Raw genomic sequence first — 23,677 nt, forward strand, 5'->3', positions numbered from 1 at the left:
CTGTTGTACCAGTCCTGATGCAAGGGGACCAGCCCCAACCTGCTCTAGGATGCTGCAGAGACACACAAGCATCCAGCTGAACGGCAGCTCTGTTATTCAGACGGTTGCATGGTTTAAATACATTACATACATTTCTACAGTGCATTAGAACAATACATTTTGGGTCAGTCGGAGATGCAGCTGGGCCTAGCCAGGAAGCTGGGGTCTTGCTGCTGTCCACCCTGTGCTTGCACAGCTATTGCTGAGCCTCCTCCCTGCACAGGAGCCAAGGGAGCTCTCTCCGCCCAGGCTCAAGCAGCATATCCCTAACCTCCCTTCACTCTCCCCCAGCTCCCAAAGGTGAGCTAACAGGACACCGAGCCCCAACCCCACCTTCCCCCGGCAGCAGGAGAAGCTGCAGCTCAAGGCAAGCAGATGCAGGCAGCATCCCTGGTACTGTTCATACAACACGAGCTCAGCAACTTCTGGGGAGGGGCCTGGGGCCTCACCCCCACAGCAGGCCTGTGGGATTGTCAGCACCAGGACAACCAGGAGCCCACACTGCCCCCCCATCCATGCTCCCATCACACCTTCCTCCCATGCAGCAGAAAAGCCATGCTGGCCCTTCCCCAGAAGTCCCCTGCCCCTCGAGGGGGCCCTAGGCACAGACAAGGCTGGCACCATGCTGGCTGCACAGCAGCCAGGGAGCTTGTTGGGAGCAGGGGCAAAAGCCAAGCAAGAGCAGCTGTGGAGACCTGGCAGGAGGGGTGGACCAGGGCAGCAGAGGGGGAGAAAGTGCTTGCACCCACCCTCAGCCCTCTCCAGCTGTGGAGGGTGGCTCCAGGCTACAGCCCCTCCCAGGGCCACGTGTTCCTCACAAGGACAAGCCAACACCTCTTTCCCCATAGTTTCTAACTGAACCCAAGCCAGCCCTGTGAGTTGTCCCTCAACCCTTCCCTCCTCGAGCCCCCAGCCAGAGAACAGCCGTTCATTGTGGTCCCCACTGCGCCAGTGGGCAGCAGGAACTCCCCCTGAGGAAAGCAGCGTGCACAGGGTTGGGGCAGAGGAGGGACAGTGGAGTACAAGCACACCCTCTGGCGAAGGGAGGGGAGGACAACCTGCTACAGGCCTTCCCAGCCCAGCAGCCAGCACGGTGTGGAAAAAAAGGGGCCAGTGGCTGGTGTGAAGGCCTGGATGGATGGATACTGGTCCGGGCAGCCTGCTCATCCCAGCCCCAAGCAGGGGTGCTCAGAACAGCATGCAGGCCAAGGGAGGGGCAGGGTCCCAGCTACACCACAGCTCCCAGAGGATTCCCACTCCTCCCCTTGGGCTCTGCCCCAGGCAGGGCACTGAGCTCCAACGGAGCTGAGGAGGGACCGTGCCCGACCTGCCTGGCTCCTCCAGTTCAGCTGCAGGTTCCTCCAGCCGCACTCAACCCAGAAGGTCGAGTCCCAGCCACGGGAGCCAGCAGTGGCCCGGCTCCTCTCACAATGCCAGTCCGAGGCAGCCAAGCCCTGCCTGTGGCTCCCATGGCTACCACCAGGAGAAGAAAGGCTTCCGGCTTTGGAAGCTCTGCGTGTAGGACTCGCTGGCGGTGCGCTGGTGGGAACGTGCCGTTTCCACAATCACAGGCGGCATCTGAACCAGGTGCAGGGGGCTCTTCCCATCCTTCAGCGCTTGAGTCAGGTTCAGGATCTGTACAGCACAACAGAGCAATGCCCGAGCTGCCCTGACGCAGCAGAGAGCATCCACCCCATCACCCTACCTGCCACACCGGCAGGACAAGGCTCCATGCCTCACCCATCCGCATTCCCTACACACAGCTTACCTGGCCCCTCATGACTGCAATCTGCTTGTGAAACTGTCCCCTGTCAAAGCCAGGGTCTTTCTGCAAGAGAGAGAGCAGAGAACACAGTGAGATCCACCTGCTGCCTCAAGCCACGCAGGAGATGCCCATTCCCCAAGCAAGCCTCTCCTCTTGTCCCATGGGTTTTCTGCTTCTCCCCACACTGAATCCTCAGATCCTGGCAGAGGGATAACCCAGCTATACCTCAGCTTATGAACAGCCAGGAGCCTGTCCACATTTCTGTCCTCTGCAGCCTTGACAGGGAGCTTCCCAACACCACACCAGCTTTTCTTCCTCCCAAGCCATCCTCACCCGCTCCCCAAGCTCACCTTGAAGAGCTCATATAGATCTTCCTCCAGGTCCTTGACAAAGTTGGGGTCTGAGATCTTGGGAAGAATCAGGTCCTTGATCTCCTGTGAAAAGGGGATTTTGGCCTGGGGCAGCCATGCCCAGTAGAATGGATCTGTGGGAGTAAGCAGTAGATGTTAGAGCTGGAGAAGACAAAGGATGGTGCCACATGCCCCTTTGTGACAGATCACCTGCATCTGGGACACAGGGTACAGTACCCGCTTTCTACAGCCCCTGTTGAGGCAGAGTCACCCATGAACGCAGAAGGTTTGCAGAGAGACAGCCCTTCCCCTGTCTTCTCCAGCCCTTAAAGAAGATGCCTGAGCATGGAGTTCTCTGGCTCACCAGGGTGCCCTGGCACAGTGTGAGGAACTCACATGCTCTCCAGGAGTCCGGGTGTTTCAAGGGAAAGGCCAAACCGTTGTCTATAGCAGCCAGCTTGATGATGGGCTCCTTCACCACCACCCAGTCACTGTCCTGAAAGGAAAAGAAGCAGGTCACAGGGAGCACCCTGCAGCATGAACAGTCCCTCTCCCACTCAGAAACCCAAGCCAGGTGGGATTCCCATCCCTCCTTCCCAGTAAGAGCCGCTCACCCGCACGCCCGCGCTGTCCAGGGGACAGTCGTACTTGATGAGCCAGTTGTCATTGCCCCGATCTGCAGGGAGATAGAACCAGCTGTGTCAGTGTCAGGGCCTGCCTGCACCACACCAGGCAGAAGGTTACTCCTCTCCTAACCCAGAAGTGAGACAGGACAGTTTTAGGCCCAAGCTGTACCCCAGAGCCCTGAGCTTGCTGAAGGCCTGGGAAGCCACATCAACCCCCACACAACCAGTCCTGGAGACTGGAGAGGTCCACGTATGCCCAGCTCACAAAAGAGAGGTCAGCCTGCAAGTCCCAGGGTGCTCCCTCAACCTCTTCCAGCCTGCAGGAACTTGTAAGCCCAACATGAGATGGGACGCAAGGACACAGTCAGGTGCTGCATCTCCAGATGCCCCTGGATCCTCACAGCTGGGAAACTTACCACCAGCACAGTGGTGGTTCCAGATCTCCCAGCACACAGGCCAGCAGCCAGGGCATTTCCCCGGCAGGCAGTCACAGCAGCCACGTTCTACCCAGAAGCTGCTGCCTGGTGGCAACTGCCAAGTGATGTCAAGAGGAAGTTTGGGTGCTGGGAAGAGATGCCAAGCCCCTGCCCCCATCCCCTCTCTCCAGCTGGCAGGACATGAAGGAGCAGCGTCCCAGGCCAGGAAGCATCAGCATCCCCACCTGTGTTCCTGATGATATAGTCCAGCACCACAAGCCGCTCGAACTGCAGCAGCAGCTGCCGGTTGGTGTTCTCCGGGAGCGGCTCAGCTTCGAACCGCCGCAGCCAGTAGTCAGCATCCTTGTAGCCTTCCACAAAGAGCTGAAAGGAGCCCACCTGAGGAAAGGAGAGGCTGTGTTAAAGGAGGCCACAGGAGATGGAGAAGCAATGACAGACACGCATGGAGGCCAGCGCCATACCTTGGGTGGCAGACCAATGCGGTTGAAGCGCTGGCCGACTTTCGGCACCTTCTCCAGGGCCAGCCTCTTCCCCCGGGACTTCACCCTGTCGATGGCACTGTAGTTAAAGGTCTCGCTGGCCAGATACACCACCTGGGGGAGAGGAGTCCGGATGTCAGCAAGGGCAATTGTCACTGCTCTGGCTGATAAAGCCAAGACACAGCATTTCCCACTGCTCTGCCCAGAACAGGGATCCCACGGCTTGGCAGTCCCAGTCCAGAGCTCCCAACACACCTGTGAGATCAACAGTGCCACAAGCCAAGGTGCAAGCAGAGCTGCGCAGAAGCACACGAAAGCCTCCCCGAAACAAGGGTTTCATATCCCCTCACCTTTGTGCGGGGAACAATGTTGAGTTCCAGTTTCTGGTCCACCAGGCTGGCACCCGCCTCCGACAGGTAACCCTGGTTGAGGACGAGGCAATCTCTCCCAAAGCAGCATGGGCAGCACAGCTTCTGCAGCCACTTGGTCCACTTGGGGTTCAGCTGCCCATAGGGCTCCTCGTTCTTGGGCTTGAAGACACCAATGATTTTCTGTGGGGAGGAGAGAGGAGAGCTGACTCAAGGCAGATGGCAGAGTCAGGACATTCCCCCCGAGCCAGCCCACAGTGGGGACACTCAGGTTGTGCCTTCACCAGGGCAATGACCAGCTCCTGGCACCAGGCAGACTCCCACAGCTCCAAATGAGGGACCCTTCCTCAGGCAGTGCCCCATCCGATGAGAGCAGGGTGCTGCCCAAAGACCTTCATACCCGGCTCACGTATCTGGAAAAGCCCTCCTTTGGCCCAAAAGATACCAGTGATAACGCTGTTCCCTGGTAAACATCCCAGTGACCTTTGGATGGCTGGAGAGACCTACTGCTCACTCCTCCTCATTAAGTCCATGCAGGAGAAGGAGTGGGATATTGATCCCTACTCTGGCTCCAAAATCCACTGAACAGAGCTGATCCCAACCCGACTGGAGGAACACCTCAGCAAGCAACCCCACTGCAATCCCAGTGTACCAAGCACCAAAAGCCAGGCCACGGCAGGCAGGAACAACATTTTGTCCACCAGAAAGAGGAAGAGTTTGAAGGAACAGGACCACTTCAGACATCCCCTGATCACATGGAGAAGCCACTTTCCCTGAGCAGGCAGGAAAGCAACCCCCTCATCAGCCACATATGAAGGTACACAACTGTCAACATGTCCTTGGATATGAGCCTGCAAAAAGCTTGTTGTGAGCTTTGGCAGCACTGGAGCCCTGTGTTCCATAGAGCCAAGTCCAGCAGAGCAAGGTCCAGCCAGCCATGGACAGTATAAAGGTGGAGGCCAGAGGCCTGGCAGCACAGCATCCCCTTCAAGACAGTCCTGTGGCAAGAGCAGCACTGGCAAGCAAAACAGGTCTGCCCTGGCACCAGCAGCAAGGCAGAGGGAGCCAGACCAGCCCAGAGGCAACCATATCCACCAGGGCTGGGGAAGTGCATCCTAGCTGGTACAGCTCAGAAGCTGAGAGGAAAGCAGACACAAGAGAGAAGTTCTCACCCCACCAATGGCCTCACCCCTGCCCACAACAACAGGGCACTGCACTCTCTCATGCCAGCAGCAGGGAAGCTTTGGTGACGCTAGGCAGCAGCCACAGAAACCAGCTACACACCACATTCACTGACAGCAGGGCAGCCCAGGGGACCTGCCAGGTGATATGGTCAGGAGGACAGAGACTTCGGTTCCTCACACACCCCCTCCACCAGCCCTCACCAAGGTCACATCTCCTATAGCCAGGCAGCCTCTGCGCTGCTCATCCAGCCCCCACCCCAGAGATGTCACATCTCATATTGGGCAATGGGAAGGAGCAGGAGGAAGTGTGCACTGCCCTGGCTCAGCTGGAGCTGTCTACCACTGCTCCCAGGAGCCAGGCTCCACCCGGGGCAGGAAAACTGGGGCACACCAGAGACCGGGGAGCCCAGTCCTGCTCCCCAGGAAGCATCTCAGCACACATGCATCCAGGGAGTCACAGGAAGCTGCAACAGCTCAAGTAACTGGGTTGGGCGCTGCAGGTCACAAGACAAGCCACCCCGTGCTGCACACACATCCAGTGGGTGGCTTGGGGACGGTTGCCACGTAGCTGCCAAGACCTACAGGGGACCAGCTATAATTTGAGGACGTTGCCTTGATTATAGCAAGGCCCTAGGGCTGGAGTCACCATGGTCATGAGATGCTGATGCACTGGCCTGGGGCAGCGGGTGACCCGCCTTGGGTACAAGAGCCACAGAAGAGGCTGAAGCAGCACTAGAGCCCAGCTGGCCCCCACTCTTGCTGCTGGTCCTAATATGCTTCTCCCCCGGGCAGCTCCAGCCGGTCCTAGGAGCCCGGCACCCACATCTCCCTGGGAGCGCCCCTCTCCTCAGCCCGCTGGCCTCGGGGGCCGGCTCACCCCCTGCGGGTCCTTGACGAAGTAGCTGCCACTGGAGCCCTGCGAGATGCGCTCGGGGAAGATGCCGCGCTCGCTGGCCAGCTCGGCTCGCCGCACCACCTCTGCGAACTCGGGGTCCTCGGGGAAATCATTGCGCTCCCGCTGCGCCGCCGCCGCCGCCTGCGCCTGAGCCTGCGCTGCCGCTTGGGCCTGCGCCTGGGCCTGCGCCGCCGCCGGGCCCCGCGCCCCTCGCTCCAGCAGCGGCTGCCGCTCGCGGTCGCGGCCTCCGGGGGACCCGGGAGGGGAAGGCGGCGGAGGGGGAGCGGCGGGCGGGAGAGTGCGCACGGCCGCCCCCGGCAGCCCGTAGTCGGGGGCCTGAGCCCGCTCCGGAGACACCAGCGGGCTCGTCTCGTCCATCGCGCCCGCCCGGCACGGCCTCGCCGCGACACCCGCGCCTGCCGCTTCCGCTTGCGTCACCGCGCCCCAGGGGCTGCTCCGCCCCCCCACCACGCCCACACCGGGCGTCACCGGGCGAGCCGCGCCCGTCGCGGGGCCGGCTGCGGCAGCGGTGCCGGATGGGGCGGGCCGGGAGCCTCCCACGCTTGGCTCTTAGGGTCTGTCGGCCTCACGGCCCCACCGCAGGGGGTGGGAGCCCGTACCCCACACAAAGATGGCCGCCCGGAGAGACAACGCCCCCCACTGCCCTTCTCAAAGATGGCGGCAGGGCAGGGTATGCCCCTCTGTTGACACGCCCAGGGAGGAGATCGCTTTGCCCCACACAAAGATGGCGGCCGGCGAGGGAGTGCTGCGAAGATGGCCAATGAGCAGCCGCGTTGCTAGCGGTTGCCGTGGAGACAGCCAACGGCGGGCGGGGATGGACGCTGGTGGCGTGGCACCGTCCTGCGGGGCGGGTAGCTGGCAGGGGAGGTGGCCGTGCCACCGCCCCTCGGCGGGACCCCGGTGGGCAGCGGTGCGGGCGGCGAGCGCGTAGCCAGGTGAGCGCGGGTCCCTGCGCGACAGGCCCGTCCGCACCGCCCCTCGGCACCCATCAGGGCACGGCTGTCCCGGTGGGACATGCGTGCACCGCCCGTGGGCGCATGAACAGAGCGGGGTGTGGGTGCATCAGCCCTGGGTGCACGGACACAGCGGGGTGTGGGTGCATCAGCCCTGGGTGCACGGACACAGCGGGGTGTGGGTGCATCAGCCCTGGGTGCACGGACACAGCGGGGTGTGGGTGCATCAGTTCTGGGTGCACGGACACAGCGGGGTGTGGGTGCATCAGCCCTGGGTGCACGGACACAGCGGGGTGTGGGTGCATCAGCTCTGGGTGCACGGACACAGCGGGGTGTGGGTGCATCAGTTCTGGGTGCACGGACACAGCGGGGTGTGGGTGCATCAGTTCTGGGTGCACGGACACAGCGGGGTGTGGGTGCATCAGTTCTGGGTGCACGGACACAGCGGGGTGTGGGTGCATCAGCCCTGGGTGCACGGACACAGCGGGGTGTGGGTGCATCAGTTCTGGGTGCACGGACACAATGGGGTGTGGGTGCATCAGCTCTGGGTGCACGGACAGAGCGGGGTGTGGGTGCATCAGCTGTGGGTGCATGAACACAGGGGGTGTGGGTGCATCAGCCCTGGGTGGCAGCGTGGGCACATGCAGCTGGGCAGCCTGGGTTGCCCAGGGGGGCAGATGCTGCCCATGCCCTGGATGAAGTCGGCGGTCCAGGCACAGGGTGGGGGGAGCCCTCCCCTGTCGCAGACATTAACAGCCCCCAGCAGCCCCCTCTCCCGCTCCTGTCGCTGTTGGAGGCAGCCCGGAGGCGCTGGGCAGGCTGCAGGCGGGGGAGCTGGCGCTGAGCTCCTGGTCCCTGCCATCAGCAGGGAGCACTGTTCAGTCGCTGCTCGCCTTGGCTGGGGGCCATTTCTGCTCCGGACACAAAGCCCTTGTGAGCTCCCTGCTGTGCTCCCGGGTGCCGTGTCCAGCTGGTTAGCGTGGCTCACCACCCATCGCCAGAGACGTGCAGCCCCGTGTGAGCCTTTGGAAGTGGGGAGCCCCTTCCCATCACAGGAGACGCTGGAGAAGCAGCTCCCAGCCCACCTGCGGGGCTGCCTCCTTGCTGGTGCGTTCATTCCCTGTGCACTGGGCAGAGCTGTGCTGTGTGACAGCAGCACGGGGGATGTGCGGACCTCCGGGGGCTGCTTGCTGCCAGCAGGGATGTTTGCAACCCCTGTGGTAGCCAAGCAAGCCCCTGGAACCTCCGAGTCCTCTCTCTGCCGTCCCTTGGAGGAGGAGGAGCTGCTCCATCCCAGGGGAGAGCCAGATCCGGATTTAAGCTGCAAGAGAGTAGATTTGGGTTAGGTGTTAGGAAAAATTCTTTACTGTGAGGGTGCTGAGGCACTGGCACAGGGTGCCCAGAGGAGCTGTGGATTCCCCAACCGTGGCAGTGTTCAAGGCCAAGTTGGATGAAGCCTTGAGCAACCTGGTCTGGTGGAAGGCGTCCCTGCCCATGGCAGGGGGTTGGAACTGGATGATCTTTAAGGTCCCTTCCAACCCAAACCATTCCATGATCTGCCTGTCTTTGACGCTAGAACTGGAAACTCCACAAGCTCTCTGCTCTCTCCCTTGAAGAGCCAGTCCCAAGCATAATCTGACAAGCACCAAAATGCCTGTTTGTCCCTGGGACTGTCCCAGCAGAGCTGAGAGCAGCCGCTGGCCTTAGCCTGCTGCAGTGCTGTGCTGGATGCATCCAACTCCTGCCACGCTGCTCTGCTGCCACTCGCTCACATTTCACTGGGCTGTGACCCCCGTGGGTTCACATCGCCCTGAGCCCTGCCGTGGGGCAGACAGCAACCCGAACCCGGCGGCTGGGGTTTCAGAGGCAGCGCAGGGTGGCTGTGTCCTGGGGTCACCTCCTCATCTGTGGTCTGCCCCGCGGCACAAACGTGCCTCTCTGTGAGCCGAGGGGATGCAGGGGGTCTGCGTAAACCGGCCTCCTCCCCCTGCCCAGCAGCCACCCTCTGCACCTCTCCCTGCCAGCTCTTGCCGTGCGCTGCCAGAGGCCGTCACCATGACCCTCACCAAAGGCTCCTTCACCTACTCCAACGGGGAGGAGTACCGCGGCGAGTGGAAGGAAGGTGAGACAGGGCAGCAGGGGATGGTGCTGCCTGGGCTGGGGGCCAAGCAGCCCCTGTGTCCTTGCCCAGCACCACGCTGGGGCAGGTCCTGCTCCCATCCATCCTGCACTGCCCATTTCTACCCTTGCCCCAGGTCGCAGGCACGGTGTTGGGCAGCTGACGTTTGCCGATGGCACCGCTTACGTGGGGCACTTTGAGAACGGGCTGTTCCACGGCTGCGGCGTGCTCACCTTCTCTGACGGCTCCAGGTGAGGATGGCACCCCTGCGTACACCCCTGGGGGCACCCGCCCTTGCCACGGGGAGCTGCTGCCTCAGGGGCAACTCTCACACAGGTACGAGGGGGAGTTTGTGCAGGGCAAGTTCAACGGCGTCGGCGTCTTCACCCGCTGCGACAACATGACTTTTGAGGGAGAGTTCAAAGGCGGGCGGGTGTATGGCTTCGGTGAGTGCCCAGCTCAGCATGGCCCCTTCCAGCATCTCCCATTCTGTCCCTCTGGCCCCAGTGGGTGCTCTCTGCCCCTTCATTCCCAGCCCTTCCTTCCCCTCCCCAGGTCTCCTGACCTTCCCCGATGGCTCCCACGGGGTGCCCCGCAATGAGGGTTTCTTTGAGAACAACAAGCTGCTGCGGAGGGAGAAGTGCCCGGCTGTCATCCAGAGGGCCCAGGGTGCCTCCAAGTCTGCCCACAACCTGACAGCGTGATGGTGCCCCACATCCCCTCCCACTGCAGAGGGGCATCCGCTGGCCCTGCTGTCCCCAGAGCAGGGATGTGGCACTGCCGGGTGCCCCCTTGCCCTCTGTCTCTACCAAGCCCCCCTGCCGAACCCCCGTGGCTGGGGGGGAACCCTCCACCCAAGTGCCCCAGGGCAGCCGTGGTGCCTTCTCTCTCTGGCTATAGCCCTGGCACCTGCTGGAGCAGCACGGGGACAGGGTAGCCTGGGCCGGGCTGCTCTGCCCCCAGGAAGACTGTGGAGCACTGGGGCTGCTGGCCTGCTGCAGAGGATGGAGCAGGGGTGGAGGGGCTGAGCCCTGACCCCACTGCCAGGGTGCCTTGGCTGGGAGCTGCTAGCTGGACCACGTGCTCAGAGAGAGGCAGCTCCTGGTCCACTTCACTACCCTGGTTTTGAGGCAGGGTGGGCACCATGTGGCCTGTGCCCATTCTAGGTGACTGGCCATCCTCCACTTGCCTGGGCAGGGTGATGTGGTGCCCCGAAAGGACCCAGCTGCTCTTGGGGCCAGGCGATGGGCTGTCCCCCGTTCATCCCTGTGCCTTGGGGACATCTGCAGCAGTATCCCCAAGGAGGAGGATCAGGGAACACCCAGCCTGGCCATGTCTGCTGCACACTGGGGGAGGGCTGGAGGCAGGGTCCAACAGAGCCTGGGATGAGGGGCATGAGCAGGGGGCCTGGGCAGCGCAGGTGGGGATAGGGGCATGGCAAAGGGGCAGGCAGGGTGGGCAGGGAGCGCACAGCTCCCCATCTTGCTGCCTGCATGCATCCTCCATCTCCCCCTGCATGCTCACCCTTGCCCCAGTGTGGTCTGGCCTTGGTGCGGGGGTCCTGGCAGCCCTCGGAGCCTGGTGTTGGGCTGCAGGGGCCCTGCCTTCCCTGCCAGTCTGTGCCCACATTGGTCCCGTGCCTTGCTGTGACCCTGCACAGGCCTCAGCTGAGTAAACCACATTGCCAAACGCGAAGGCTGTGTCCTCTTTGCTGGGAGCAGGGGCTTGGGGGGCGGGCTGCTTGTGTGGGCAGGACAGCACACACAGATGTGGGGCATCAGATTTATTCCTGGCTCATGGTGCAAGGATCCATCCCCTTCCCAGGTGGGGATGGTGGGACCCTGAGGGCTGGCAGACATGCAAGGGTGGCCAGGAGGTGCTGGGTGCCCCCCCTCTACCCACCCTGCCCAGCAGGAAGGGGTGACATGGGTGGCTTTCTCTTGGCCATGTCCCAGTGTCCCCACCATGTCCCCAGCTCCTGGGGTCCCTGGCTCCTGTGCCTTCCCAGTGCAGGAAGGGGCAGGGGGTACCCCTCACAACCAGCCGTTTGCACTGAAGGCGCCCCTCAGCTCCTCAACCTGAGGGGGGCTCAGCGGAGCCAGGGGTGCACGGCAGGGACCCCCATAGTAGCCAAACCACTCCATGGCCTTCTTCAGCCCTGGGATCCCAAACCGGCGGGTGACCTGCAGGAGGGAGGGTGCAGGGGCTGGCTGGTGCTTGTGGGACAGGGCAATGTGCTCATAGGTCCTGCTCCTGCTGACCCTGCTCCTTGCTCGCCATCACTCCTGCCCTCCCCATGGGGGTCTGCATCCCTGTGGCACGGGCAGGCTCTCTGCAGCAGGCATGGGCCACACTGTAGTGGAGTGGGGGACCTGGGGAGGAGTAGCTCTTCCCATCATTGTCTATAAATAACCAACAGGGCTCCCACAGGAGTCAGGTAGGTGCCTGCTGCCAGTGGGCATGCTATTCCTGTCACGACATGGCTGGCATTTCCCACTGCACCACATCCAGCCTGGCTTGCCATGCCAACTGGGTGCTGTCCCCCCGGACCCCCCCAACCCCAGGGACCTCCATCCTGTTCCGCCCCCAGGCTATGCCATGTCCTGGCACTCCTCAGCATCCCGACTGCTCACCGCCGTGTTGGGCTCGATGAGCCGGTGCTGCAGCTCACGGGCCTCCTGCCAGCGGCCCTTGCGGCACAGGTGGTCAAGCTGGCACAGTGGGGACCCCAGGACATTGGCGAGGGCGCAGACCCCCCCAGAGGCACCTGGGGACACCAGGATACATCGGCAGCCAGCCAGCACTGACCTGCCGTAGCTGCCCACAGCCTGCCCCCTCCTCCCTGCCCACCTGCCATACCCCACCAGTGCCCCCGTTGCAGCCCCCTGCACCCCGCACTGGGCAGGGGCAGCAGCACCTACCCAGGGCATAGCTGGCCAGCAGGAAGCTGGCCGATCCTGCCAGCACCTGGAAATCCTCCTGCCGTGTCTTGTGGACCATCAGCCCGATGCGAGTGATCTGGGGAGAGACACGCTGTGCCCTGGACCAGCATCACCCTAACCCCTCACTGCAGGGCTCCTGCTGGCACCCTCAGCTCCCCATTCCCAGTTTGGTGGCAGCCAGCCCCGGGACAGCCCTGCCGCACTCACATCCCCACCGCTGTCCTTGATGCCAAGAATGTTGGGGTGCTGAGCCAGGGTGATCACAGCCTCCAGGGGTAGGTCCAGGCCAGTGTTGGCAGGGACACTGTAGAGCACCACGGGGATGGGGGATGTGTCGGCAACCTGCAGGCAGCCAGGCCATGCTCAGCAGCTGGGGTGGGCTGGAGATGTGCAGGATGTGCTCCCAGTACTGCTGCTCCAGCTCATGCTGCTGGCAGGCCCTGGCTCACCTCCGTGTAGTGCTGGACCAGGGCAGCACTGGTCATGGCTCCCCGGTAGTAGCAGGGTGTCACGACCAGTGCCACATCAGCCCCTGCCTCTGCCATGCTGAGGGTCCGCTGGACGGTGGCCTGGGTGGCTGGGGAGGAGGCAGAGGGGTCAGGGCTGCCCTGGGAGGCACACACAGCCCCGCACAGCCCACAGCAGCACTCACATTCACAGCCTGAGCCGGCCAGCAGCAGGCGGTCCCTGGGCAGAGCCCGGCGCACGCAGCTCACCACCTCCAGCTGCTCCTGCGGTGCCAGGTAGGGGTACTCCCCGTTGGAGCCCAGCACCACCAGCCCTGAGACACGGGTATAGGGAGGGCAGAGCGAGCTGTGTGTGCACTCTGTTGAACACACTGACTGCCTGCCCCCATCCCTGCCTCCATCCCCAGCGACTGCCACACACAGCACTGCCAGCAAGACATTTATTGGTGCCCACAGCCACGCTGTGCTGCTCTGTTCCCGGTTGTGGCACACAGACCCCTTCCTTGGGACCCTGCCAGCGCCATGGACACATGAAGGCTTCAAGGGAGCTGGGAATGCCCGGTGCTCCTATCACCCTCCCTCCCCTCCTCACTGCTGAGCACCCAGGCACGGCTCTGCAGCCCACAGTGTGCCCTCTCCTGTCTCCGTTCCCACAGCACCGGGCTCACAACCTGATCAGAAGAAGGGAGAACCCCGGGGCACATGCCTGTGACTCCCAGACTGTTCCTGCTCATCCACCCATCCTGAGCAATCAACAGATAGGCATCCCATGGCACAGAATCAGCGTGGGTGTGCGCAGGTGTGCAAGCACACCTATGGGGCAGAGGGTAGGTGCAAGCCTACAGCTACGTGTGGAGGGTGTGTGCAAGCCTGCACGTATGGAGCGTCCATGCAAGCACGCACTGGTGTTGTGCAAGGACACACGCGTGTGCCTGGGCATGTGCCATACAAAGGACCCTAGGTGGGTACCCGAGGGGCTGCCAGCTCCAGAACAAAGTCCAGCTGGAGGCTGAGCATCCTCTGGAAGCTGGCGGGCTGCCTGCACGCTGCCATACAGCCCCTGCCACAGGAGTCTGCACAGAGAGGGGCAGCGCTTACCTCGGAAGGGGATGCTGGCGTAGCGGCGGAGGTTCCCCTCCAGCCGGGCATAGTCCACCTCCTGCATGGGTGAGAAAGGGGTGGCGAGGGGCGGGAAGATGCCGCCAAGGTCCAGTGTGCGTCCCGGTCCCTGCGGGGTGCTGAGCTCCCGGCGCTGCCCCGGGGCTGCCCAGCGTGGGGCTGCCAGCACAGGACGGAGGAGGGGAGAGGCGAGGCGGGTGCTGAGCGCCATGGTGGCCGGTGCTGCTGCCGGCCCTGCGGAGGGGCGGTTAATGTTTGACGGGGCACGTGAGGGACCTGTGACCCCGATGGGCAGATGACACGGGGGTGGTACAGGGTGAGCTCAAGATGCTCTCACCCGCTCCAGGGGCTGGCCGCAGGAGCTCAGCACCCTGCTGGGTGAGCCCTGCCTACCACAGCTCTGCTTCCCCTTCTGCTTGCCAGCCCTGGCAGCCATCCCGCTGCAACCTATGGGGCTGGGCTGCAGGGCAGGGGGGGATCAGACATTGCAGGAGTTCAGGGGCTGTGGACAGGGTTTCCCTGCCCTGGGTGTTGGTGTGGGGCCTCCTGTAAATGGGAGAGCAGGAGTGTTTCTACATCGGGAGCTATGAGCACTGCACTTGGCAGGAGTGACCCAGCCTGCAAAGGGGCCACTGTGTCCACCTGGGGTTGGTGCCAGCAGGGAAGGCAGGAGATCAGGCAGCCATCCAGCCCCATGGAGTGGCTGCCCAGCAGGGATATGACTGCTGCTCTCTGTTGCAATGCCAGCCTCCAGCACAGTGTAAACCCATCCTGTCCTTCCCAGGATGTAGCTATCCTCGCTGAGCTTGCCCAGGTGAGACTTTGAGCCGCTGTGAGCAGGCAGAGCTTCCTGCAGCAAGGAGTCCCACCATTGAACCAGTTGTGTCCTGGCCCCATGTTGTCCTTGTGCTAGGAGACAGGGCACTTACACGCTGCTGGATAAGCAGCTCCCCAGTAACCCAGCTTCCCCAGTCGCATGGAGACAAATGCTGCTCTTTGCTGGCTTTTATTGACACGGACAAGTCTTGGCTGGATCCTTCTCCTTGGAGCCCAGCCCGTTCCTGGTGCCATCACGCAGGAACCTCCATCCCATCCTGCGGCTGCTCCTTGGTCTCCAGTGCCTGGCGTGTGTCCACCTGCCACTGCTGCACCAGGTCCGTTGGGGTCTTGCCAGCCTGCAGAGCGGGCAGAGAGACACTGGAGCCAGGGTGGTGTGATGTGGTGGGGCAGCAAACAGCCCCAGTGCTGGTTCCCTGCTCACCTGGTTCTTGGCCATCATGTCAGCCCCGTGCAGGAGCAGCGTTTTGATGATCTTATAGCGGCTGAGCCGTGTGGCATCGTGCAGCGCCGTGTCGCCTTCCTGAGAGAGATGTAGCCTGGCTGGGGATTGTGGTCCAGCACCATGGACACCCCACCTGGTCCCAGCCCAAGCACACCCATCTCCCCATGAGGGCAGGGTGGAGGATGCTGCCAGCCCTGGCTGCGGCTGCCAGCACCCCAGGGTGTGTGTCCAGACGTGCCCCACTGGTGCTGGCAGCTCCTGGAGGGGTCAGCCAAGGGAGGAGGGATCAGTGTTGCCCCCTTAGTGCTGGCTGCATGGCTGCAGCACTCACCCTGTCTGGGGAATTGATGTCCACACCGCAGTGGATGAGGTGCTCCACGATGTCAAGGTGCCCGGTTCGGGTGGCCACGTGGAGGGGGGTGCTGAGCAGCTTGAGAGGGGACACCAGAGAGGATGAGCACCCACCCCTGCTAACCCAACACCTCATTCCCCAGAGCATGCCCATGCCCCAGCACAGCCCTGCTCACCTTGTCCTTCACGTTGAGGTCTGCCCCGCTGTCCTGCAGCAGCTTCACAGCGTCCAGGTGCCCACCCCGGCAGGCCCAGTGCACAGCGGTGCTGTCCAGCTGGGTGCACAGAGCCATGGTGAGGGGTACCCCCACCCTGTGCCCGTGCCCCCCACCCAGCCGGTCCCTGTGTCAGGGCTGACCCCTGTGAGACCCCTGCCCACCACCACCTCGGGACGGAGGACCCCATCCCTGCCGTTTCTCTGGCTGTGCCAAGTCTGGAGGCTTAAACCATCTCAGAGCCAGGGGCAGGATTGGTGCCTGCTGCCAGTGGATATGCTATTCCTGTCATGGGGAAGGGAAGCCCTGCCCCTCACCCGGTCCCTGAAGTCAACAGTGGCCCCGCTGTCCAGCAGCTTCTGCAGGATGTCCGTGTGTCCCTCCAGCGAGGAGCGGTGCAGGGCCGTGCGGTGGAACTGCGGGGACGAGGCACCGCGTTGGTGATGGATCCATCCTCCCCAGCCCACCCCAGCCGTGCCGCAAGCCCCATCCCATCCTGCCACAGGCGGGCACAGTGCAGGGTGGCCGGTGGCCATAGGGAGCACTACCTCGTCACACGTGTTGGGGGAGCCACCGTCTGCCAGGAACTTGTCGATGATGTGCATCTTGCCCTGGACGGCGGCTCGCAGGAAGGTCTCTGGCTCCACGGGACCCTCCTGGCAATGGGACAGGCTCAGGGCTGGGGCACCGTGCTGGTGACACCACGGGGGAGGTGCCCATGTGGCAGGGTGACCCGGGGGTGGCCCATGGGCGCTCCAGCCCCGCTCCCATCCCCTGGGACCCCCTGACCTACGATCTCCAAGGACTCCGGCGGCGGGGGGGGCTCGGGGGTGGCCGCCCGCTCCTCCCGGCGCTGCCGGCGCTGCTTGCGGAGCTCGATGAGGCGCTGGATGCTCCCCACATCAATGATCTCCCTCCGCAGGTCCACTGAGCTCTTCCGCACCCGCTCCTGGCCCTGCGGGGGACCCACAGTGCCCAGTTTGCCTTCACTGTGTCCAGGCATCCAACCCCCACAAACCCTGCCCCCCTCACCTTGATGGCCTCAAGGCCCCGGTTCCTGGGGCCGTGGTGTTTCTCCTCCTCCAGCTCAGGTGTGTTCATCCTCTCCACGGCTGGTGGCTCCCACGCACCATCGCGTTTGTGTCGCTGCACGGGCATGGAGGTGCTGCTGCATGGTCCTGGCTGGGCACGGGGCAGCCCCACCACCTCTGTCCTCAGCCCACCCGTGGAAGTGGCTCTGGGCACAGCTACTGCTTCCTACTGAGGTCTAGAGGATGCCCAGCACCCATGGGCTTGTGCTACTTGGCAAGCTGGGCACCTCCTTGGTTCTCAGCTCTGCGCCACAGGCAAGAGCTCCCGGGATGGGAACCTGATGCCCCTGAGAGCCCTTGGCCACTTTGCTGCACCCCACAGGATGGCAGGGTCAGTGCCAGCCTCCTCACCTCTGAGTCCCTAAGGATGGACACAGCACAAAGTGGGTCTCTGCCGCAGCCCAGCCAGGTCCCCCTGCCCTATGGACCCACCTTCTCCTTCTCCTCTTCCTCCTCCTCTGCCAGCTTCTGCTCGATGAGCTCCTTGGCCCGTTGCACTTCCAGCTCCATGTCTGCCAGCAGTGCACAGCCCTGTGTGGGATGCAGCCTCTGCTCCTCACCCGCACAGGCAGAGAGCCCCCAGACCCGGTTCCCAGCAGCTCCGCTGGCCACGACGCTTTATGCCTCCGGCCCCTCCGTTCCGTGGCCCAAGATCACCGACAGCTGTGGCTGCTCCACATGACTGGGGCAGCTTTGCCATGAGCTCACCCTCCTGCTTTCTGGTGGCCCTGGCTCACCTCCCCAGCCCTGAACCCTCTTAAAGAGACCCAGTGCACCCCCATCCCACTGCCAGGGACCCCTGTGGTGGGTGCAGGGAGCTGGGATGCACACAGCCCAAAGCAGGCAGTTCAGATACCCGGTGGAGCAGGGACACAGTATGGGGTTGCCCCATGGGTCCTCTGTCTGAGCAGCCAGGATGCTCCCCATGGCTCCCATCACCACACAGCCTGATGCTGCAGCACCCACCTGCATCACCTGAGGCTCCCCAGCATCTGGGCAAGGGGGTGCTGCCCACCCCAGAGGGAGGCAAAGGGGCCCCCTCAAACACCCCAGCCAGCAGACAGCACATGTGCCAGGAGCCACAGCCCCTCCGCTGTGCTGCTTTGGAGGATGACCTCAGGTGTGGAACGTTCCAAGCAGCCCTGCCAGGGTCCTGGTGCTTGCCCAGCCTCCCTCGCCACACAAGGGCAGCCTGGCAGCAGGACCAGCCTCACGTGGGGCCCGCAGGCAGAGCCCGCAGCTATTCCCGGCAGTGAGGACATTGTTCAGCCCCCATGGGCTTTGCTCTCCTCCTTTGTAAGATGAGGCCTGTGCTGCCTTGTGCAGGAACAGTTAATGCGCTGGGCACAGCCCCCAGCACAAGACCTGCGGGAATGACAAATGGGGACACACATCACTGTCACCCTCCTGGGCAGTTCCCAGGGCCACCCTTGGGTGCCCTGACCCATGGGTGCCACAGCCTCCAGATGCAGAAAGGCACTGTTTTCATCAGGACAGACAATGGTGGCCACAAAGGTGGTCTTGGGACCATCCCGCTTCATGGACTGGCCCCAGGGCAGACACAGGCTGACACCTGCAGAGGGGAAGCACTGTGAGAAAGGGGATGGTCCTACACCAGCAACCAGCCAGGATGCCAAAGGGATAAGGCTGGCAGTACTGGGAAAGGGCCCAGACAGGCAAAGAGCTGGGGCTGGCAGGATGGGGTAAGGGCGGCACCAGGGAGATAGCGTGCCTGGGCTCTTTGTGCCCATCCTGACATGCAAGCAGATGTAGAAGAGGCACAGGGAGCTCCCACAGCTGCAGGTGACAGCCCCCCAAACCTGCCCCAGGGGCCAGAGGAAGGATGAAAAGGCTTTATTGATAAATACAGACTATGTACAAAGGGGAGACATCTCCACACAGCCCAGCACCCCGGGGCCTCCTGGCCAGGGTGAGCTGAAGCCCAGCAGGTCACAGCCTCTCCCCGCCAGCACAGCCCAGCACAGCCCAGCAGTGGGGCCCTGGCCGTGCTGACCACCCCGGACACATTTGGTCTCAAAGCTCCTGCAACAAACACAGTGCATGCCCATACCCCCAGCCAAGAGGGACCACCATGGTGGCACAGCCCCATGGAGACCTTCCTGGGGGGGTTACCCCAGTGGGGGGCAGCCTGAACGGGGAGCAGGGGCTGACCAAGCTCTGGCAGGGCTGAGACATGGCCTGGGGCATCCCCAGTGGTGCCGCTGCTCCCAGCTCCCTGCCTTGGCCCCACAACCAGTGTGGGGTAGCTCAGTTCCTGGGTGGCAGGGGCTGGTTGACGATCACTTGCACAACAAAATCCTTCTGGATCTTGGTCTCCTGCAGCCGCGTGCGGTCAGTGAGCAGCTTGCCCGAGAAGAACCAGCGCTGCCAGGCCATGTCGATGCCCTCTTGTGCCTGCAGCTGCTTCTTCAGCTGCCCGATGGTGTCGCCCATGCTGGCGCTGAGCCGCAGGTCCTTGCCCGTCGACAGCCGCACCTTGAGGGCGAACTCCCGGCGGGCATTGGGCAGGGGCTCCGCCGGCTCCGATGCCTCCTCCTCACTCCGCTCCAGGATCAGGTTGACAGGAGGTGACAGGCAGTAGACAGGCAGCTGGTACCGGTTGCCTAGCTCATCATAGCACTCCGTCAGGGACCCTGTGGATGGCAAGGGACATGCTGTGGGTGGCCATCCCCATGGACCACCCCAGGGAGTGGGGCAGAGCTGAGCTGCATGGAGGGCTGTTAGGAACCCCTCTCCTCCCCCATGTGCCCAGATATAGGGCACTCAGCAACCACCCCCCACCCTGCTGGTGTCGTCCCTCACCATGCGGCAGGGTGATGCTGGCTCCATCAAGGATGGCCTGAGCCAGGCTGTGGTCGTTGGCCTCCACGGCGTAGGCAGCTGCCTTCAGAGCATCCCAGATCTCCTTGCGGCCCTCAAAGGCGGGTGCCGTGTCCCAGAACTCGTCCCGCTTGCTGCGCAGCTGCCCATCCGTCATGGGGTAGTCGCTTTTCCACTTGGGACACTCCTTCTTCAGGGGCTCATTGCGGCCTGGAGAGGGGAGGATACTCAGCCAAGGGATGAAGCTCCCCACTTGGGCCCCGAGCCCCCACCTCCCCATTCCTACAGGTTCCTGGGGACCCCTTGCACCATGCACAGCAGTGTCCAAGGGGGTGTGCTGCCCAGCACAGCTAGGGGGACTCAGCTAGAGCTAGCCCTAGCCCTGCCCAATGTCCCACTGACCCCATAGCAGCTGCCCCCCAAGCGACATCACTTGTCCCCAGGAGGGACAAGGGCTCTTGCCCATATGCCTGGAGGAGCAGCACCTGCCCTGTGGGGTGGCCACAAGGCCTCAGGGCCCTCTGAGGCAGAGCAGTATTTATAGCTTGGGGAATTAGCCAGGGAATAAGCTGGTGAGTCGGAACGGGAAGGGGATTACGGGGGCTGAGCTGCAGCCCTGGCAGCATGGGGAGGGCAGGACTCCGCCATCCTCTCTGACCATCCCAGGATGGCAGGGACAAGCTGAGGGCAAGAGAACAGGCACACAGTGTCCAGGGCACTGTGGGGCAGCGAGCTGCCAGCCCACAGCAATGGGTCAGACTGAGCTGGTGCCCCCAACCATGTCCCCAGTGACCTGCAGCACCTGGGACACCATCAGGTCTGGGACACCCCCATGCCAGTCCCACCGCTCCCTGCTCTCCCTACACCAGGCTGAAGCCTGGGAACAGACCCATCCCATCGGCCCCACGGCTGGGCAGGAAGCATGGGGGAGGAAGGAGCTGTTGTCACTCCCAGCTGAGCTGGGGACAATGAGTGGCAACAGCTCCTTCCTGCCACCCCTCTCCCTGGGGTAGCCAGGCAGCCTGCTGGGACAGGACACAGGGAGTGCAGAGCCCCAGCTGGGCAGGAAGGATGCTGTGCCCGCACAGTGACCTGCCAGGCAAGACAATACTGGGGACAGCCACCACTGCCAGCTGGGGCCTCAGCCACGTTCCCCAAGGAGCTTTTCTTGGGCAAGTGTGTGGTGACACAAGGCACTACATGACCTTTGTTTTGTACCACCCCATCCAAGACCACTGGAGCCAGCACAACAGCTGCTTTCCCACTGAGCCATTCTAGAGCTGGACACAACATGCAGCATCTACACCAGGGATCCGCATGGGGCATGGGAGCTCAGCTATCCCTGGGCTGGATGCTGAGCATCCCTGACAGGCAGCATCCTGCCCGCATCCTGGAGGATGGCAGGTCTCAAACAAGGTCTCAGCGAGGGCATCCGGCTGCAGCCTGCGCTGCCGATTCAGCAGTCACGGTGCCGGGCAGGAAGGATTTGCAGCACTGCAGGACAGAGCAAGGTCGGAAGCAGCACCTGCCCTGGGAGGGCAGGGGAGCAGCCACGGACAGCCTCAAGGACACACACAGCCAGGACCGCATCTCCATGCTGCTGTGGCCACTGGGCTGGTGCACGCATCCCTGCAGCCAGGACTGTTATACACAGCGGGACTCATGATCAGCACCATGTCCCTGGCTCCATCATCAGCAAAGAGGCTGGCCCAGGGCTTGGCCACAGGAGGACACAGGGACAGGTTGCAGCTGCCTCATGCAAGCAGCCGTGCCCAGGTAGGCAGGGACTTAAGCCTTGTCTATTTATTGCTGCCACCCAGTTGGGCCTTGCAGCCTCTAATCACCTCCTGTTGCTCTGCTCCTGGCCCCTTGTGCAACTCTCCACAGCAGCACCACTGGACAGGTCTGGCCACTCGCTGTGCCCGGACTCGAGCCAACAGGATCTGGCTGGCAGCCTGCCTGCCTCCTGCCTGCAGCACCCTGCCTGAGGCTCAGCCCCTCCATGGGGACCCCAAGGCAGGATGATGTGCCCTGGAACTTGCTCCCTGCCTGGATGGAGCCCCAGGGGAGAGCTGGGCAGTGTCAGCCAGCGGGTGCTGGAAGCTAGCTCAGCCCCAGAGGGAGGTATGAGCCAGATAGCACATGACAGAGCTTCCAGCAGTGCTGACTGGTCCCCTCCTGGGCAAGACAAGGCTGGGATGCTGCATGCCACAGGCATCCCCTGCTCCTCCTGCTTTGGCAAGCTGTCCATCCTGGGGACAACCAGCAGGACCCCCCTGTCTGGGGCCACAGCAAGCCCCAGCCAGGCACACAGGCTATTTCAGCAGGGCCCGTGCAGCAGCAGAGGCTCCCCACCAACAGCTGGTCCTTGCATGCTGGTTCTTGCCAGTCCTGGGCAGTGTCCCTGTACTGTGGGAGAGGGCAGCTGCATCCTTGCTTCATCCTCCACCACCCACTGACTGGCTCCTGTGGGCTGGGAGCATCATGCAAGCCAGCCTGGACACCCCGGCACCGGGGACGTTCCTGCTCCCTCAGGAAGGGGCATGCTGCAAGAAAGCTGCCAGGAGCACAGGGCAGCAGGCGGGCACCGTGATCCATCCCAGGAGAGCCTGGCAGGAAGTGAGTAGTGGTGATCGAGACACAGGCTCCTTAGCCAGCCGTCACTTGGCACAGGAGGGGAGGACACAGATCCAGATGTTGGGATCTGATATCCCCAGCCACAGCAGCCCCAAGTTACAAGGCAATGGCCCCCAACCCGAGTGAACAGTCTGCTATGGAGCCCAGGACTGACTGACACCCGCATCACTGGGGACCAGGGCGTGCTGGGATGGAGAGCTGCAGCTCCACAGGAAGCCATCAACCTGACCCGGGGCAGCAGGGCACCCCCCCGGAGCCCAGCACGGTGGGGATGGCTGCCCACGGGCAGCGGGCACAGCCAGGCCCGGCAACCACCGCACCCCGGACGTGTTAAGGGAGCTTCGGGCTCCATCCCACGGGAAAACCTCCCCCCCCCTTCCCGCCTGCATCTCAGCTGCGGGGAAGGGCCGGGGCGCCCCGTTCCCGGGCACACGCTTCCTGCTCCTCCTCTCCCACCGCCTACCACCGCTTTGCCATAAACACGGTAATTACCGGCTGTGATTGCACCGGACGGGGAGGCGGGCGAGGGGAAGGCAGGTATGATTCACCCCGCCAGCCCACGTCCCCTCCGCCGGCAGGTAGCCGTGCCCGCCCCCCAACCCCCGTGGCCTCCGGGACCCTCCATGGCAGCGCACCGCGGAGGTGCCTCATGGCACCCAGGTATTCGGCTGGCCGGTAACTGTGGGGAGCCGCGGGGCTGCACCAGCCCCCCTCCATATCGCTGCTCGCTGCCCGCCCCACGGGACCCCAGTACCTCCCGAAACCCCAGGGAAGCATGAACGGCGGTGTGCCTGCCGGCAACAGCCCGCTGTACGGGCGGCACTGGCCCCGGGCAGGCTGGGACCCAGCAATCTGCGGGACGCGGCGTACCGGAGGACACCACCTAGCCCAAACCGGGGGCACCCACCCCCCAGAACACCCCCTCCCGGACAGGAGCCGGGGACCGGCAAGGCTTGGCAGGACGCGCTGTGCACCCCAGCCGTGACCCTGCGAACACCCGGGGAACCAGGACGGAAGCCGGGACGAGACCCGCGCTGCCTGCCCGCTCCCGGGGCCGCGAACCAGATCGGAACCCCCGGTATCGGGGGTCCCCCCCGGGGGCACAGAACGGCTCCCGGGGTTGTACACGGGGCAGCCCCCAGCGCACCCACAGACTTTACCCCTCCGGTGCCCACAGGCACCTACCACTCCGGCGGGTATTTACACGGGACCCTCGGGACCCCACGAGTGCCCCGGCGAGCCAGGCCCCACTCACCTGCCCGCTTGCGAGTGTTGCCGGCGGCGGGCCGCTCCCGGCGCTGCCGCCCCACGCAGCCGCCCATGGCTGGGGCTGGACGGCGACGGCGCTCGGCATGGGGCCGGGCCGAGTCCGCGCTGCTGCCCCGACAGCGGGGCCCGGCTCTGAGCGCCGGGGCCGCCCCGCCCCGTGCCTCCAGGTGCGCATGTGACCGCCCGCGCCGGCACCGCCCACGGGCGTGCTCCTGCTCCCGCCGCGC

General features: G+C 63.6%; 5 protein-coding genes across 9 annotated transcripts; 1 reads left to right on the top strand and 4 right to left on the bottom strand.

Annotated features, from left to right (window-relative positions):
- Positions 1 to 71: 71 nt before the first annotated feature.
- PI4K2A (phosphatidylinositol 4-kinase type 2 alpha) lies at positions 72 to 6,619 on the bottom strand. The gene is made up of 9 exons (XM_061372445.1): positions 6,126 to 6,619; positions 4,047 to 4,247; positions 3,679 to 3,810; positions 3,442 to 3,595; positions 2,769 to 2,830; positions 2,551 to 2,650; positions 2,155 to 2,288; positions 1,808 to 1,867; positions 72 to 1,674 (listed from the first exon to the last, which is right to left on the bottom strand). The coding sequence occupies exons 1-9, from the start codon at positions 6,519 to 6,521 to the stop codon at positions 1,513 to 1,515; spliced, it is 1,401 nt and encodes a 466-aa protein (XP_061228429.1). The 5' UTR covers positions 6,522 to 6,619; the 3' UTR covers positions 72 to 1,512.
- Positions 6,620 to 6,965: 346 nt separating this feature from the next.
- MORN4 (MORN repeat containing 4) lies at positions 6,966 to 10,438 on the top strand. 4 transcript variants are annotated; one of them, XM_061372449.1, is made up of 5 exons: positions 6,966 to 7,099; positions 9,116 to 9,239; positions 9,373 to 9,487; positions 9,573 to 9,682; positions 9,792 to 10,438. In XM_061372449.1, exons 2-5 carry the CDS (start codon positions 9,173 to 9,175, stop codon positions 9,938 to 9,940), a joined length of 441 nt encoding a protein of 146 aa, XP_061228433.1. In that variant the 5' UTR covers positions 6,966 to 7,099; positions 9,116 to 9,172; the 3' UTR covers positions 9,941 to 10,438. The 4 variants fall into 4 exon arrangements, with proteins under 4 accessions (XP_061228433.1, XP_061228435.1, XP_061228436.1 ...); XM_061372451.1 differs by having other exon boundaries at positions 6,970 to 7,099; positions 9,113 to 9,239; XM_061372452.1 differs by having other exon boundaries at positions 6,983 to 7,099; positions 9,142 to 9,239.
- A 566-nt stretch (positions 10,439 to 11,004) lies between these two features.
- On the bottom strand, positions 11,005 to 14,020 carry HOGA1 (4-hydroxy-2-oxoglutarate aldolase 1). Of its 2 annotated transcripts, XM_061372453.1 has the most exons (7): positions 13,744 to 14,020; positions 12,831 to 12,959; positions 12,628 to 12,755; positions 12,386 to 12,520; positions 12,158 to 12,254; positions 11,870 to 12,003; positions 11,005 to 11,419 (listed from the first exon to the last, which is right to left on the bottom strand). In XM_061372453.1, the coding sequence occupies exons 1-7, from the start codon at positions 13,973 to 13,975 to the stop codon at positions 11,270 to 11,272; spliced, it is 1,005 nt and encodes a 334-aa protein (XP_061228437.1). In that variant the 5' UTR covers positions 13,976 to 14,020; the 3' UTR covers positions 11,005 to 11,269. The 2 variants fall into 2 exon arrangements, with proteins under 2 accessions (XP_061228437.1, XP_061228438.1); XM_061372454.1 differs by lacking the exon at positions 12,831 to 12,959.
- Positions 14,021 to 14,823: 803 nt separating this feature from the next.
- On the bottom strand, positions 14,824 to 17,540 carry ANKRD2 (ankyrin repeat domain 2). Its single transcript, XM_061372373.1, has 9 exons — positions 17,136 to 17,540; positions 16,645 to 16,758; positions 16,406 to 16,567; positions 16,161 to 16,268; positions 15,930 to 16,028; positions 15,574 to 15,672; positions 15,378 to 15,476; positions 15,026 to 15,124; positions 14,824 to 14,939 (listed from the first exon to the last, which is right to left on the bottom strand). The coding sequence occupies exons 1-9, from the start codon at positions 17,211 to 17,213 to the stop codon at positions 14,835 to 14,837; spliced, it is 963 nt and encodes a 320-aa protein (XP_061228357.1). The 5' UTR covers positions 17,214 to 17,540; the 3' UTR covers positions 14,824 to 14,834.
- A 1,001-nt stretch (positions 17,541 to 18,541) lies between these two features.
- Positions 18,542 to 23,624, bottom strand: UBTD1 (ubiquitin domain containing 1). Its single transcript, XM_061372460.1, has 3 exons — positions 23,437 to 23,624; positions 19,527 to 19,754; positions 18,542 to 19,357 (listed from the first exon to the last, which is right to left on the bottom strand). The coding sequence occupies exons 1-3, from the start codon at positions 23,501 to 23,503 to the stop codon at positions 18,972 to 18,974; spliced, it is 681 nt and encodes a 226-aa protein (XP_061228444.1). The 5' UTR covers positions 23,504 to 23,624; the 3' UTR covers positions 18,542 to 18,971.
- Between the last annotated feature and the right edge of the window lie 53 nt (positions 23,625 to 23,677).

The sequence above is a fragment of the Neopsephotus bourkii genome, unplaced genomic scaffold, assembly GCF_033783945.1.
Source record: "Neopsephotus bourkii isolate Nb327-2 ecotype Australia unplaced genomic scaffold, CSIRO-AGI_Nbou_v1 NB_1615, whole genome shotgun sequence".
NCBI lineage: Eukaryota > Metazoa > Chordata > Aves > Psittaciformes > Psittacidae > Neopsephotus > Neopsephotus bourkii.

Coding starts and splice junctions, on each gene's coding strand:
- PI4K2A (XM_061372445.1), bottom strand. CDS start 6,521: ATGGACGAGACGAGCCCGCTGGTGTCTCCGGAGCGGGCTCAGGCCCCC. Junction 4,248..6,125: donor TCGTCAAGGACCCGCAGGGG/GTGAGCCGGCCC, acceptor TCCTCCCCACAG/AAAATCATTGGTGTCTTCAA. Junction 2,831..3,441: donor CTATATCATCAGGAACACAG/GTGGGGATGCTG, acceptor ATCTCCCTGCAG/ATCGGGGCAATGACAACTGG.
- MORN4 (XM_061372448.1), top strand. CDS start 9,071: ATGCAGGGGGTCTGCGTAAACCGGCCTCCTCCCCCTGCCCAGCAGCCA. Junction 9,240..9,372: donor CCGCGGCGAGTGGAAGGAAG/GTGAGACAGGGC, acceptor CCCTTGCCCCAG/GTCGCAGGCACGGTGTTGGG. Junction 9,488..9,572: donor ACCTTCTCTGACGGCTCCAG/GTGAGGATGGCA, acceptor ACTCTCACACAG/GTACGAGGGGGAGTTTGTGC.
- HOGA1 (XM_061372453.1), bottom strand. CDS start 13,975: ATGGCGCTCAGCACCCGCCTCGCCTCTCCCCTCCTCCGTCCTGTGCTG. Junction 12,004..12,157: donor GCTGGCCAGCTATGCCCTGG/GTAGGTGCTGCT, acceptor TGGTGTCCCCAG/GTGCCTCTGGGGGGGTCTGC. Junction 11,420..11,869: donor TCATCGAGCCCAACACGGCG/GTGAGCAGTCGG, acceptor TCCCTCCTGCAG/GTCACCCGCCGGTTTGGGAT.
- ANKRD2 (XM_061372373.1), bottom strand. CDS start 17,213: ATGGAGCTGGAAGTGCAACGGGCCAAGGAGCTCATCGAGCAGAAGCTG. Junction 16,568..16,644: donor GGGGCCTTGAGGCCATCAAG/GTGAGGGGGGCA, acceptor GGTCCCCCGCAG/GGCCAGGAGCGGGTGCGGAA. Junction 15,477..15,573: donor ACCTCAACGTGAAGGACAAG/GTGAGCAGGGCT, acceptor TCCCCTCTCAAG/CTGCTCAGCACCCCCCTCCA.
- UBTD1 (XM_061372460.1), bottom strand. CDS start 23,503: ATGGGCGGCTGCGTGGGGCGGCAGCGCCGGGAGCGGCCCGCCGCCGGC. Junction 19,755..23,436: donor CAACACTCGCAAGCGGGCAG/GTGAGTGGGGCC, acceptor TCCCCTCTCCAG/GCCGCAATGAGCCCCTGAAG. Junction 19,358..19,526: donor CAGCATCACCCTGCCGCATG/GTGAGGGACGAC, acceptor TGCCATCCACAG/GGTCCCTGACGGAGTGCTAT.